This window comes from Geotrypetes seraphini, chromosome 8, assembly GCF_902459505.1.
Source record: "Geotrypetes seraphini chromosome 8, aGeoSer1.1, whole genome shotgun sequence".
Taxonomy (NCBI): Eukaryota; Metazoa; Chordata; class Amphibia; order Gymnophiona; family Dermophiidae; genus Geotrypetes; species Geotrypetes seraphini.
In genome coordinates, this window is record NC_047091.1 from 6,997,549 (window position 1) to 7,013,544 (window position 15,996).

A 15,996-nucleotide genomic window follows, 5' to 3' on the forward strand; every position below is an offset into this window, starting at 1 on the left:
CCCTCCCCTGGTTGGCTGAATACGGGTGAATTTGGTAGCGCACTTAACTACTACAAATCACTTCTGTAGCGCTGAAAGGCATATGCAGCGCTATACATTTGATAGATGGTTCCTGCTCAGAAAAGCTTACAATCTAACTTGGACAGATAGACATGACATATAGGATTGGGGATGTAGACCCCAAGATGAGAGGAGTTAGGAGTTGGAAGCAGTCTTGAAGAGGTGGGCTTTTAACTTGGAGTTGGAAACTGCCAGAGACAGAGCCTGCTGTAGGAATTTGGGAGTTTGTTCCAAGTATATGGTGCAGCAAGATAGAAGGGACTGTCTGGAGTTGGCAGATGAGGATGGCACAGATAGGAGGGACTTACCAGTTGAGCAGAGCTTGCAGGGGGGAATATAAGGGGATAACAGTCTTGGGGGAAATGTCATGAGATTGATTTGAATGCAGTGAAAAAAAAAAAAATCTAACAATTTGAATACTCAAAAATATTGTTACAATTCTGGAATTGTAATCCTGGAAGCATCTGCCTAAATGGAAATCCCTAATTATTCCTTTACAATGCACTGATATACATGTATATCTATTTTTTACTACTTTGCATTAAAACTTCATTGCTCTGAGCTCAATACACACTGTCTTCTGTTCTCCCCCCCACCCCTTTTTTTTTTTGTCTAAACAAAAGCTGTAAATGCAAATCAGATTTCTCTTATGAATAGTCAGAAAACTTGAGAGTCTGGGGTGCCCCCACCCCAAGAAAATCAAGAAAAGGAGAAAACCTCTACGTAGCAAGGCCAAAGAACAGACAAGTAGGAGTGGGCCAAGAAGTTACCTGCACAAAAGTGTAAGAATATAAATCACGCTGTTATCGGCAAAGCACTGATAAAGACCTGACATGGGTTGGCAATACCTCCAAGACAGTTTTGGGAGCCAGTACCGTAGGATATGATGGGGGCCAACTTGGGTCTCAGATTTACAGCTAGCACTGATCTTAATATTTGCATTGCACATTGGAGTTCTTGTGACATAATTAACAGGGCTGGTTTTAGACATGCTGGGTCCCAAGGCAGAAATTAAGGAGAGGGCCCCTGATTCCCCTCTCTTCCCTGCCCTTTCTTGAGCTTAGGGCCACTGCTCCCTCCCTCACCTACATTAGCTGCCTGTGAAGCCACTGAATACAATACAAAGATCTGTGATATACATATCCCATAGCTAATATATTCCAATTAATAAATTCAAAATAAAACATTTTTCTGCCTTTGTCATTTTGACATTTTATTTTTCCATCCTGTTGGTCCCATTTTGTCTCTTCTGCTTTCCTTTGTCTTCTAATAATTTCCTTTACAGTGGTTGATGTCCATTTGTCTTTTCTCTCTTGTCTCGTTTCATTTTGTGGTTACACCTGTCTCTCTTATATACTGATATTTTCTTTTTAGCTCTTCCTGACTCTCCATCCACTCAAATTTCACCATTCTACTTCTTTTTACTTTTCAGCTACCTACCAACTTTCCATTTCCCTTTCTCATGCTCTAGCTCTCCTATTTCCTATCTTGCTCCTTTCCCAGCCTTTGTCCTGGCGCGTTTGACCTGACACCCTAACCCTTCTTCCCTTTTGTTCCTGTTCGTCAATGTCTTTAAAAAAATGTCATGTCCCTGGTTTCTCTTCGTTTAAATTGTATTTTAATTGGCGCATTGTTTTGGCGTTTTTGTACACCGCCTAGAAAGCTTGATTGCGCGGTATAAGAAATTTTAAATAAACTTGAAACTTGATAGCAGTGGACTAAGAACTGGGGAAGCCACGGTTAAAACCCCATCGCAGCTCCTTGTGATCGTAGGCAAGTCACTTAACCTGCTACTGCCTTGGGCACAAAATTTAAATTGTAAGCCCTCTGTGGCCAGGAAATCCTCATCCCTTGTTTCTTCATACAGAATAGTCGCTTGGTGCTGTTTTGTGTTTTCTAACCTCAAGCTTTTATCGGTTGGAATGAGAATTTCCCAGGTGATCCGAAGTACACAATGACTTTAATTCTCTGCAGTTCTGTTAGGGTAGTGGTGCCACTGTTTTTATTGGTTCAGTTCAAGTAGTTAAGCCATGCTACCTTATTTCGCCTGGTGCTGTAGTTTATAAATCCATGGCTAGCTTTCAAATTATTTGAAGTATTTGCTTACTTAGTGCAATCGATGTACATAGTGCTGTGTAAGAGAATTCCTATTGTTTGATGTCCCTTCCCGTCTAAAGCTTAGCCTTTAAACTTGAACATGAGAGATGAGTAACTAGCTGAAAGTCACAGGGTGAGGAAAGGATTCTTCTCCTCTGCCCCTGGCCTTGATCAAGTGACCACAATGGCACCACCTTGGATCATAATTGCTGTTTCTGCCGCTGATGACCACAGACTCATATCTGGTAGCCCTGCTTTACAACATTTATGAAAAGAACTGAGCTTGAGTCATGCTATAGAATACTGGGAGAGGTTTTAAAATGCTCCATTTCAAATGAAAACAGGCCGCTTTCATTGCTGGAAGATCTTGTACACAGTAAGTTTTTTGAAAAACACATTTTGAGTGCTTTTGCTTTATTTTGTGTGTGTAAATTGTGCGTATGGTTTGAACGATGCGTGTTGGAATTCCTGGGTAGTCAGTAAGGGGATGAATAACCTTGATGGTTGTAATGTGTGAAAAATGTGGTTTCTCAACTAGTTCTTTAAATAGGTTAGAGAAAAAAAGTTTTGCAGTGGGTGATGAGAGGTCCAGTAGAGGTGCTGATTAAATGGGCAAGGAGTAAACCAAACAGGGATATATCAGGCAGGCAGACATGCATGTATGGTGGGGGCGGTGGCCTGGAGGTTACTCTTGGCTCTATTCTGGTCTTATATTTGCAGCTTCCATTTTTCTCTTAAAACATTCTTCCCATACTCCTTGTTCTGAGCCAGCTAGAATTGGGTCTTGTGATTTCTATGAGGGAATGCCAAGTGAGCCCTTACCAAAGCAGACAGACGGGACAAAAGTATGACCATGTTCCAGTCTTCAGTAAACTGTAAGCTCCCTCTCTCAGTATATGTTTGTTTACAGTGCAGTAGAAATTTTAGTAGTTTTGTTATAATATTAGTGTGTTGGAATTTTGGATATCAGCAGCCTCATGTACTTGGGTAGAAGTGGTGGTTCATTGTTTTACCTACTACTTGAGCTACATGTTAGCTACACTGACCCCAGTAAGCATTGCATGTGTTCATCTCTTCATGCATTGTTCTTTCTGCCTTAGATAATGAGAAAGATGTTCAGTCATGACTAACCCTTGGATACTCTGTAGGCCAGTCCTCGCTTTGCTTCTCTGTTTTCCATGGCTTCTTTCAATTGCTTGATGTTCATTCCATGTCATTCTTGAGGGTATCCAGCCAATGGGCCTTTGGCCTCCCCTGCTTTTTTACTACTGAGTAGAGAATGACTTGGGGACAAATTTTTCCCCATCCCCGTAGGAGCTCAATTTTCCCTTCCCCGCAAGTTTTGTCCTTGTCCCATTCCTGTAAGCTCTGCCTTAACTGCACAAGCCTCGAACACTTATGATTTTAAAGTGTTTGAGGCTTGTGCAGATGAGGACAGAGCTTTCAGGAATGGGACAGGAACAGGAAAAGGTTGGGGAAAATGAGTTTCAATGGGGACAGGGAAAAATTTGTCCCCGTGTCATTCTCTACCACCGACTCTTCTGAGTAGCACCTCCTTTTCTAGTGAATTCACCCTCATCATGTGTCCAAAATAGGTAGGTTTCTATCTGGTAATCTTGCCTTCCAGGATCAACTCTGGGTTTATATGATCAAGAACATCTTTGTTGGTGATCCTAGCTGTCCATGGTATTTGTAAACGTCTTCTCCAGCACCACAGCTCGAAGGCTTCTATTTTTCTTCTATCTGCTTTTGTGAGTGTTCATTCTCACAGCCATATGTCAGGATTGGTAACACAATGGCAGCGATCAGCTTTGTTTTTGATGGTGACTGAGATGTCCTTCCACTTCCATATGTGGTCCATGCTCACCATGGCTATATGCTCCAGTGCTAGTCGACGCTTGATCTCTGCTTTTGAACTGCCTCTTTGATCAATGAGTGACCCAAGGAAAATGAAGCTGTGAAACACTAATATTTCTTCATTATTTTTCTTTATGTAGATTTTCTTGTTGGCGGTAGTGATGGTTTTCCTCTTCTTGATGTTCAAGTAAAGTACCATCTTCTCACTTCCTTCTTTCAGCTTCAGGATCAACTTCTTGAGGTCCTTCTCACTCTCTGCCAGTAGAGTAGTATCATGTGCGTATCTCAGATTGCTGATGGTTCTTCAGCCTATTTTCACCCTAACACTCAAATCATCTAAGTCCAGCTTCTTCATGATTACTTCTGCATAGAGGTTGAAAAGGAGGATGCATCCTTGTCTTGTACCTTTTTTGATCTTGAACCATTCTGTATCTGTGTCATACCTGGTTCGCACTGTAGCTTCTTGATCATAGTAGAGCATTTTGATTAACCTGATCAGGTGTGCTGGCACCCCTACCTCACTTGGTGCTTCCTAAAGCTTGTCATGCTCAATAGACTCAAAAGCCTTGGTATAATGAATGAAGCGCAGGTAAAGCTTCTTCTGGTACTCCCTCGCCTTTTCTATGATGCCCCTTAAGTTTGCGATGTGATTATGGGCCCTCTATACTTATGGAATCCAACTTGGGTATGAGGAAGTTCTCAATCAAGGATGTTGCCCAAGCACCTCTAGATACACTTTAGAAGCATATAAGTGTGTGAAATTCTTCATATGCATTCTTTTTGCCCAGTGCACAGCCACTATTATACAGAGGGACTTAAAAGAAATTCCTGCTCAGTTCTTCCACATAGGCTTGCAAGTGCTCTACAAGCAGTTTGCAGTACTTGTATGAAGACTGTGGGTCATCACAAAGCATAATACCTAGTGGGCTTGTTAAAGGCTCATGATGTCAGGGTTCCAGAAAGAGCTCCTAACATGTGGAAGATTTCATTAAGGAGGAGAGGTAAAGGGAGATAACAAATAGTGGGGAAAATCCCCAGGCAATTGTGAACAAAGGCTCACCATGCCAGATCCCAGCCCCTGGTTCTGAGCTGCAAGCCCAGACGGAACGACTAGAATCTGATGGGCATGAAATAAATGTGCTCTGAATAAAGCAGCATTGGGTGGAGTCTGTCTTTTTTTTTTTTCTCCTTCCTTAAGACTTCTGGCCCGCTATAACTTTTGATTTTAAAATTGTAGGGCTCTTTAAAAGGTTGAAGACAGGTTTGATAACTCTATATTCTTTCATTTTAAAAGACAACGGGGGAAAAACTGGCTAAGTTTGTCTGTTATCCAAAGGGACTGTCTGAAGACTGTACTGTTGTCCCAGTGTGTGGTGGGATATGGTTTGTTTGGGTCTGGGCTTGTCTTCGATTTTGTGTCAGGCACTAACTACCCTGCCAACTACAACTAACTTTTAAAAAAACGTTTATATATATGCCCAGATCCACAAGGAGCAGGCTGGGATCAAACTTACAATCTCAGGATGCTGAGGCAGCAGCTTCAACCACTAGGCCAGGGGTCTGCAACCTTTTTAGAATAAAGAGCTAATTTATCGAAAATGTTTGACCCAAGTTCTACAAAGAGCCACAAGGTGTAGCTAGCTTCTCTCCTCTCTAACCCCTTGCAGGTCTCTGCACCTCTCAGCCCTCCCTCCCTCCCCTGTCTCTTCCCCTCCCCCTTAACCCATAGCCAAGGTTCTCTCCCCTCTCCAGGCCCCAACCCTTTAATCTCTCTCCCAACCCCACGATTCCATACTCCCCCCCCCTCCCCCGGGCCTACCGAGATACCTGGTGGTCCAGTGAAAGTGTTTGTGGCAGTAGTGTGGCCCCCTCGCTCCTGCCTCCTTACAGCTGCCTTCTAAAATGGCTGCTGCGACCTCTCGCGGTTCTACAGGAAATGCCGTGGACAGCTGTGAGAGGTCACAACAGCCATTTTAGAAGGCAGCTGCGAGGAGGCAGGAACGAGAAAACTAAGCTCCTGCCACAAAGACCTCCGCTGGACCACCAGGTATCTCAGTAGGCCCAGAGGGGAGGGGGATCATGGGGTTGGAAGGGCGATTAAAGGGGTTGTGGCCTGGAGAGCCGCAGCAATATGCAAGAAGAACCTCAAGTTGCTGACCCCTGCACTAGGCCAATCCCTAACAGCTCCACATTGAAACAGCATCACCTCTGATGCTGATTTTGTCTTGCATGAGATGAACATCACAAAGTGCTGAGCCTGTGGGCACTTAACTTCTGTGCTCACAGTACTGGCCTAGAAAATGAAGAGCAGCTAGGAGAGATTATGGCATAAGATGATGCCACTCTGCCAATTGTATTCCCTCTGAGTAAATTTACTCTTGGTTTCTTTTGGCATCAACTTGGTATAACCATTGGGTCTATATATTTACCTTCACTTTTGCTTACCCTTAATTTCTTGAGCGATATTCCTGACTGGCAAATAACTTCATAGAAAGTTCTGTTGCAAACTCTTCTCTCCTCCTCTCCCCCACTTCTCCCTGGGATTAAAAAAATTCTATGTGGGATGACTGCAGGGACACTGAGAACAGCCTAAGGAAATGGGAGTTTCAGCCTGGAAACTGAACAGGAAGCAAACGTTCCCTCTGGGCTCCCTCCTGTCTAAGGCTGGACAGTATCTGGTTAGACAATGTAAGAACCAAATGAAGGTTCATTGCAGGTTAGAATATTTTAATGAAATTGAAGGCAAGCCAGGGACCTTGGCTATTTTGAGTTTTTATGATGTGACCTAACTGTGCAGAGTTCCTCTGACTGCGATCAAAGTTGCTTCATATTCCGCCTAAACACTGTAGCATTTCCTCCCCCCCACTATTCTCATCCACTTGCCTTTTCTTGGTCATTCCTCTTATCTGTGCATATCACCTACAGAGAGACATGCTTACTATATTTCTGTCCGTCCTTCCCCAAAGAGCTCAGAACGGGTTACAGGTTCTGTCTTAACATTCTTAAGAATTAGACGTGAGCACAGGAAGGAAGTATGTTAGTGGATATTTTTACAAAACGTAAAGGGTATTAGAGAAAATATTTAGTTATTTCGGCCAATGTTAGCTTTTTAGCGCACTCACAGCTGCTGTTGAAGGGAGATGCCACCCAGTCTTATATATATTTCTGATGATATCTAGCAGGGTAATACTGACCAGAAGTCCAGAAACATAGAGAAAATAGTCTTTATTTTTGACTCCTGTTGAGTTATATTAAGAACGGTAGGTATTTTCCCATTCCTAGAGTGCCTGAGAGCAATGGAGGGTTAAGTGATTTGCCCAAGGTAACGAGTGATGATGAAAATTATTTTTGATTTATATTTGACATATCCCTTCTAAGGGTACACAGATGCTTCAAGAAAGTATTTCATTGTTAGTTTTTCAGAGCTGCTTTAGATTTTGTCTGATTCTCCCTGAAAGAATTTTATCCTTAATAATAATTATATATATATATTTTTGCCAAAGCAACACTGGCTTAGCTGTATAATTGTCCCAAAAAACAAATAGGCAACTAGTCCACAAGAGTCAGAATGGTGCAGTATAAGTCAGACTGGAGAAAAACACAAGCAATCAAAAGTTCACACGCTTTATTTGAGCAGCAGAAGTGGAGGGTTTAAAAAACCATGCCCGACTTGGCCAAGTTTTGCCTGAAAGGCTACCTCCAGGACTTGAATTACTGTATAACAAGATTAATATAAATATTACATAAAGGTAAATAATGCTGAAATCATGCATAATATAAAAAATATTGCATGCATCCATTACACACGTGTTGTGTGACCGATAATACTACTACTATTTAATTTCTAAAGCGAGTGGACTTAGGTGCCTGGGCCAGTCAGGGCCTTAGGCCCCTTTCCAATGCATCCTGGGATGCACTGGGTGGGACCTAAGACCCTGATCCAGTGGCCTTAGGTACCTGAGCCAGTCAGAATCTTAGGCCTCACCCAGTGCATTCCAGGATGCACCAGAAAGGGGCCTAAGGCCCTGATTGGCCCCTATGCCTAAGACCACTCCTATGGGAGGAGCCTTGGGTGTCTGGGTCAATCACAGACATCTCCCCCAGTGGATCCCAGGATACACTGGGAAGGGAAAGGCCTGCCATTTTAGAGGTGGGCCTACTAACAGCAGAGAATAGGCATCTCTCCTGCCAGATTGCCATTTAACAGGTACAGGGTTGTAGGAGAGGTGTCGGGGGTTTGGGGTGGGGTATCGGGGATTTGCAGGGGTCCCGGTAGCAGGAGGGAATGAGCTTCCCTCCTGCTGCTCTTTAATTTAAAGGTGGGGGGTCAGGGATGTGGGTGTTTGAGTGGCTGAGACAGGAGGGAGTAAGCTTCCCTCCTGACAAATTCTTTTTTTTTCCTTTGAAGTTGGGGAGGAGGGGTGGATCCTGGCACAAGCTTTTAAAAAATTTTAATTTTCTATTGTCCCTGTATCATGGCCTTTTGGAAATCAATTTGGTCTCAAATTAATTGTTTACTAGAAAACCATGTAGCATTATCATATGACTAGTCTTACTTGATGATGCTCATTGACGTCCCAAATAGAATTGTATCATATGATAGAGCTACATGGTTTTCTTATAAACAATTAATTTGAGACCAAATTGATTTCCAAAAGGCCATAATACAGGGACAAAAAAAATAATAGATGATCTAGAGTCCCTGCTTCCAGATTACAATGCCAGCATCTATTAGACTTAGAGCTATCCAACTTCTGTAATCTAACTGGGGTCCAAAATGCTCTATGTAACAAAAAGAACCAAGTTTGTCTCATAGATGCAGACATTGTACATCTCATTCTCCAAGAGCAAATTCGTGGCCATTGAGATGCAGAAATTTGATGCTTAATCTCAATGCTCCAAATGTCTCTTAAGACCAGTCTTTGGTTTTTTTATTCATAAATCCAGATATCAATTTATACCACTGTGCGGCCTGGTGTCCCAAGAAATCCGCCTGAAAGCATAAGAATTCCAGACTATATTGATTGTTAAGATTTTTCCATTCAGGGAACCCCTCCTGAATAACCTGCTTCAGCTACAACCATTTAAAGCTTTGTGTTTTGTTTAGACCATATTTATGTTGCAATTGTGAAAAATCAAGCAGTTTACCATTTAAAATAACATCACCTAGAGTCCGTATACCTGCAATAATCCAGTGCTTCCATACGATTTTAAAACCGCTAATTTGAATCTTGGAGTTAAGCCATAAAGATTGATTTGGCTACCCATGTCTCTTCAAATGCAGTACAAGATTCTTTTGGCCTTCAAAGCTTATCATGCAGGCCTTCCACAATTCTTTCATCTCTTAACCATTCCATGTTCTCCCTCTTGTACTCCTGTGTTACAGTTTGGTCCTACCCGAGCCTAGGCAAACCCAACACGAACAGACCAGACATAGTACTTTCTACTTCACAGTGCAAGCTTCCACTGGAAATGTACAGTGATCTATTTCTTACCAAACTTAAGAAATTATTAAAAACTTGGGTCCCCTTTTTACAGAGCCACGTTGCATTTGCCTTGCGGGGATTTGCTACCATGGCTTTGTAAAAGGGGTCTTGGTTGTTTTGCATAAATTTTCTGATAGTAGTTGGGTCTATGGGTCATACCATATGGGTACACTGTCCCCCCCCCCCACTCCTTTTCTTACTGCCTTTCCAGTTTCTTATTAATTTAATTTGTGAACAACTTAGTTCTATGTGATCAGTATTAGCAGTATAGCAAGCGCAATAAAAAAAATTATATGTGACACCACTGCAATGATATGTGTGAAAATCTATCTCCAAGGTCCTCAAAGCACAAGTGCCACCAGAAACTTTACAAAATACTTAGATTTCCATTTTTGTTTATGTGGTTGTCTTGGACATTTCACCTTCAAACAGCAGCACTGGCACAAATCTGCTCAAACTGATACTTCCCCACTACTGCTAGGAAGGTTTGACAGGGTGATTTGGGCTGTGACCTAGGGCATTAAAGCCAACCATGACTGAAGGAAGTGGCAACTGTGCTCAGTGCTATGGTACAAGGACTGAGAAGATGAATGAGCCTTGTGATCCTTGTGTGTTGTTTTGTGATATGCGAGGATCAGTGGTTGAAGTGAGGGTTGGCAGCCCTCCTTTCTCCCCCGTACCTCTTTAAATCTTTGCCAATGTGAGCAGCTTCACCGGTCTGCTGCTCACGCTGGTGTTGGCTTTCCCTCTGATGTCACTTCCTGGTCCCGTAACCAGGAAGTGATTTCAGAGAGGAGCCAGGCCGGTGCAAACAGCAGGCTGAAGAAGCTGCTCGTTCTGGTGAAGATTTAAAGAGGTACGGGGAGGGAAGGATGGCATTGGGGGGTGGCATTGGGGGGTGGAGAGGTGTCAGCGTGGCATTGGGGGGTGGAGAGGTGTAAGCGCCCCCACCAAGACAGCGGCTGGGGCGGTCTGCACCCCTCTCATACTATGCCCCTGGCAAGGAAGGTGTTCTCGCACACATTTAATACTTGCGGTCCCCTTCGAGGTAACACAGAGAAAAAGAGAGCAGAAATAAAGACCACACAGCCTATCCAGCTACACTTCTCCCTCCGAATCCGGGACTTTTTTTTTTTTAAATAAAGCTACATTCTGGGCCTTCCCTGCCGGCATCCTGATCCTTACCTGGTGGTCTAGCGGGCATTTTAAGGACAGGAGCGATCTTCCTACGCTCTTGCCCCATGCAGATCACTCATAGGAAATGGCTACCGTGAGCTACCGTCGTAGTCTCGAGACTACGGGAACTCACGGCAGCCATTTCCTATGAGTGATCTGCACGGGGCATGAGCGTAGGAAGATCGCTCCTGCCCCTAAAGCCCGCTAGACCACCAGGTAATGTCCAGGATGCCGGGTGGGAGGCGGGGGTGGGTCAGAGCCAGCTAAAAAATTATTCGCAAATTTTCAACATTCGGAGGCCAGCTCTGCCCCTAACCCCTGCGAATACTGAGGGAGAAGTGTATCTAGCTCTTCTATCTTTTCCTCTCTCTTACAGATCCTTTGTTTGTCCCAGGCTTTCTTGAATTCCAATAAAGTCTTTTATCTCCACCGCCTCTGCTGGGAGGCGGCTTTTCCATGCATCCACCACCCTTGCCATAAAGAAATACTTCCTTAGATTATTCTCGAGTCTGTCCTGTTACACCTTCATCCTATGCTTCCTTAGGTTGCTTCCTGTGCATTTATGCCACACAGGTATTTAAAAATGTTTGTCATGTCTCCCCTCTCCCGCTTTTCTTCCAAAGTATACATACTGAGATCTTTGTCTCCACATTGTGATGCGTCTTTAACCTTTCCAAGGGAAGGGAAATTAAATTGAAGCCTTCAGGAAGGGGCAGGTTTATGAGCCTGTGTAAGCTGCAGGATTGGAGTGGAGATCCAAGAACAGGTTGGGGCAGACTAGAGTCCCATGGGGAGGGGAGGGCTGTGTTTGACAGTGACACTGGAGGGAGCCTTTGTACTTTTACAGAGGTTAGCGATTGCTTAGGGTGAAGTGAAACTGATTTCTGACTGTTTTTTGTTCCTCCTCCCCCCCCCACCCCATTTCTTGCCTAGACATGGAGCTGGGAAGCAGGAAAAGGGGGTGGGTGGAGGATGTGTGTGTTGATTATTTGGGCTACGCAGCTAAGCAGCCCAGTATTATTGCCAGTCTCCTCCCCCTCCCTAACCTCCTGCCCCAAACCGTGTGTTCTCTGGAATGACAGGCATTCCTGTGCTTAGCGAGCTGGCGTCCTAACCTGATTTATTAGAACCACAAGTGGCTGGGCGCGGGACCCCCCTGCCCAAATTTCTTCCTACTGCTGTGTCCGTTCCCGAGTGGAATTAAAAGCCTGCCTCCTCTAAACTGACAAAAAGAGGCTTCTGTTTCAGGCCACCCCCTTCCCTCCCTTTACCTAAGGGAGGAAGAGGCAGTGATCATGGGCCAGGCATTCTTCTCTAAGCCGATGATCCCGGCCATTGTGGGTAAGTAAAAAAAACAACAAAAAAAGAGGGTATCCAAGAGGTTGCAGGGACTGGGTGGGATCGCAGATAGTTTGCGTACGTGTGTGAAAGTGCCAGCTGCAGAGACCTAGTCAAACTGGAAATGCTTCTGTCTTCCTGAGAACATGGCAACAAGTTGTTTCTTGGAGGTGGTTATTCACTCTTTCGTGAACTAAGCTTGTTCACTGTGCTGCGTGGCATTCTCCTCCTTCCCAATTCTGGGGGGGGGGGGAGGTTGTCATGATTTTAAAGGAAACTTTTTTTATTGTTATTATTTTTTCTTCATTCCACTGTTCCCTCATACTGAGCAGTTCTGTGGCTGGAACCTCTGAAGGAGCAGGAGAGGCTTTTGCTCAGGCACTCGGAGTAAAACGCTTCCCTTTTTTGTACAGTTAGGAATGTTTTGCTGATGGTGGAGTAAACATGATTCCTTTGATGTCCTGCAGCCTGTTATTTGGGTCTCCTGATCTTTGATGTGCCCTGAGATTACATGCTGGCAGAGAGGCAGGCCTGTTCTCCTGAAAAGGAAGGTTAAAAGGATTTCTGATTCTGTATTGTCTCTTAAAATTTGAGGGAGATTCACGAGGGTTCTTCAAAAGGTTTCCGTACTTTTATATTTTTGTGGGAAATGGTTGGGGCAGGAGAAGTGGTAAGAGGGCATGTCGCAGAATGCCATGGGAAAAATGTATCCCAAAACAGGGTGATTATGTGGAAAAGTGATGTCATTTGCTTTTGAGATATTTAATAAATGGCGTTTAACAAAATAAAAGTGCGGAAACTTTTTGAAGATCCTTCAAAGATATTACCCCTTCTCCCAATCACCTTTTTATTAAAAGTTCAGTTGCACAGGATATAAGTGCTATATGCAGTTCCTTTTATGCTTAATAGGTCTGATTTTTAATTCTAGGGATTTTACCTTACACCTTTTTCAGTGGTAGCTCACAGATACAACAGGTATTTTTCCCTGTTCCTGAGGGCTTACAATCTAAGGGCCTGATGCAGAAAGCTTGCCTTTAGAGCTGTGCACTGCTTCTAATGCAAACTTAACACACAATTTTGTAAACTAATGTAAAGTATATGCAGATAGAACCTGCACAAAACTTGTTAATCAGGGAGAGTGCACTGGACACATTACACAAGGTTGTGTGCCAAGATCAGGAAAAAGTACTGGCACACATTTGTGTATGTGTGCTGGAATGGTATTCCTTGCATGAAACTTTTGCAACGCCAATGTTCACGTCTATCATCATTCCTGCACCTGCACAGATGTTGGGCCGATACTTTTTTTCCTGCTCAGACCAGTACACAGCTGTAGCTGCCCTTAATGCAAAGCTTTTACTTGCCTTGTTCTGTCCTTTGATCCATGCTCTTCATAGAAGCCATGAAAAGTTGTAGATACTCTTATGTTAGCAGCATAAAGAAGAAACAGGCCCTAAATCCTCAACTATTACAGAAGCATGAGCTTAACCTTTCTATGCCTTGGGGTAGAATAGCTAATAGCATTGCTATCGATTTGAAATATGTTGTGCAGTGGTGTCTAAACACATGGCTTTGCATAGGGTTAGCTTATGTACAAAACTGTATGCAGTGTCTGCACTTTCAGAAAGGCAATTTATCAAAATGCGTGACCCATACCTATACCTACATTCATTGTACCAGAGGCAGTGGAGGGTACATACCTGACTTCGTTCATTTCATCTAGCTGCCCCCTATGCCTGGAACAAATTACCCGAGTTTGTCCACCAAGCCCCTTCCCTTGTTTTAAAGCAGCCTTCAATCCATAACCCTACTCCCCACTGCCCACCAACCTAGCCAACAGATTAATCGTTTCCCTTGTTTGTCTTGTCTGTTTAGATTGTAAGCTCTTTTGAGCAGGGACTGTCTTCTTTGTGACTACAGCGCTGCGTATGTCTGGTAGCACTATAAAAATAATAGAAGTACAAGGTTACAAGGAGCAATGTGGTTGTGGGGGGGGGGGGAGGAGGATTTCAACACATGCAGCCCCTGGTTCTTACTGCTTTAACCACTATGCTACCACACTTTTTTTTATTATTCTAGGATTGTGATATTTTCGAGCTTGTTTTCTGCTTCAAGTAGATCTTCTTTTTTTTTTTTTTTTGGTAGAGGATTAGAAATCACGCTTTATGGTATAGCCACTAATTCAGATTTTGTTTCTTTACAAAATACTGTTTGTCATCAGTATTAGTAATCGTTACTTTTTATATTTAATTTATGATTTATATAGGAATTTTTTTTACTGCAGATGCAGGTTATATGTTATCAGTGAAGTTATGCTCACTCTTAAAATAGATTTTAAAATATGTCAAACGTTTTATGTATGTATTTTATCTACTTGTAAAACATACATTGGTCAATTCTACATAGCATCAGACATTTTGCCATGTCCCTTTCGCTCATTTGAGCTGGAACCTGTAGAATAAACTCTGCCGGTCCAGAGAATATTTTTTATTGGGCTTATTGTCATGTTAATCAGGTTTTCTATTCTGCCTTTACCTATTCAGTTCAAGGTCATATTACACTTCCCCCTCCGTATTCGCAAATTCCGTATCTACGGATTCGCTTATTTGCGGTTTTAGATAAAAAAATACATTTTAATTTTCAGGCTATTTTAAGCCCCCCTTAAGCCTTACCTGGTGATCTAGCGGGTTTTCGGGGCAGGAGCGATCTTCCCATGCTCCTGCCCCGTGCAGATCGCTCACAGGAAATAGCTTGAGAGACTACGGAAGCTCAAGGCAGCCATTTCCTGTGAGCGATCTGCACGGGGCAGGAGCATGAGAAGATCGCTCCTGCCCCGAAAACCCGCTAGACCACCAGGTAAGGCTTAAGGGGGGGGGACTTTCAGGGCTTAAAATAGCCGGGGGAAGCGGGGGTTAGGGGCAGAACCAGCCCGAATATTATTCGTGGGCTGGCTCTGCCCTGAACCCCCGCAAATTCGGAGGGGAAAGTGTACATTATAAGAGGTTGGGTCAATTACCCAGGAAGTTACAATGGATAGTTTGACATGGACATTCAACTGAGTTGTTAGTACAGGTAGATCATAAAGTTATTAATATAGTTAGGTCATAGTTACAAATACAAAGTTACAAGTTCAAGTAGGTCATCGTTGGCTTATCGTTATGTCCCAGGAGTTGCATTAGATAGTTTAGAAATGGGCTTCTACAATTACCATTTCGGTTACTTCAGGGTGCTTTTTTTTTTTTTATATAATATTTCTTTATTGAGCAAACACAACAGCAGAGAAAACAACAGGAAGCATGAACTCAACAACAGTTCCAGAGCAGCCTCCAAACAAGACAAGTAATCAACATGTAACAATAATACAGGAGAATGCAGCCAAAAACGATCAAAATATGCCCAATATGGATTATACATGAGCCACCAGCAATCCCCCCTACAGAACCCAAGCCCCCCAACCCTCCCAACTCCCCCCCCCAGACCCCTTCCCTATGTGGTAAGATGAAAAAGCAAAAATGGGAAGATAAAGAGGTCGCAGGAAAAGAAAGAAAGAAGCAAAAGCAGACAGTGCACCCGGGAAGCAGCGTCCCGCCCTCAACAGGAACAGCACACCCCAAGAGGTCAACAATTTAGCAGCAAACTTCTCTCCCTATGTGGAAGGGACAACCAGTACCCCTCCCACACATCCTGAAATTTGTTCCACCGGTTCTCATCATGTGTCCCCACCGCCCTATGCTCCAAGAGCGCTAAATCATAGAGTGATAACTGCCACTGAGAGAAGGAGGAAGCATGCGGATCCCGCCAGAAAACCAAGATGGCCGCCTTAGCTAAAAGGAGTGCCTTGGAAACCAACAACCGCTGTCCAGCAGAGCAGTGAGAATAGGCCGCTCCATCATAGAAAAGTACAATGGAAGGGGTGCATGCAGGTAACGAAGAATACAAGGAGGACAAAAAGGCCCACACTTGTAGCCGGAAAGTCCTCACT

At 43.6% G+C, this 15,996-nt stretch overlaps 1 protein-coding gene across 6 annotated transcripts in view; it reads left to right on the plus strand.

The window, feature by feature from the left end:
• PHACTR4 (phosphatase and actin regulator 4) overlaps positions 1 to 15,996 on the plus strand; it is a 117,020-nt gene that overhangs the window by 38,714 nt on the left and 62,310 nt on the right. Inside the window, exon 1 of one of the 6 annotated variants that reach the window (XM_033954882.1) lies at positions 11,749 to 12,017. The exons of 4 other annotated variants lie outside the window; for them this stretch is intronic. In XM_033954882.1, the coding sequence (XP_033810773.1) occupies positions 11,972 to 12,017 (46 nt within the window). In that variant the 5' untranslated portion in view covers positions 11,749 to 11,971. Of the gene's footprint in view, positions 1 to 11,748; positions 12,018 to 15,996 lie in introns of those variants that run through there. One more of the 6 variants, XM_033954876.1, reaches the window with a different exon arrangement.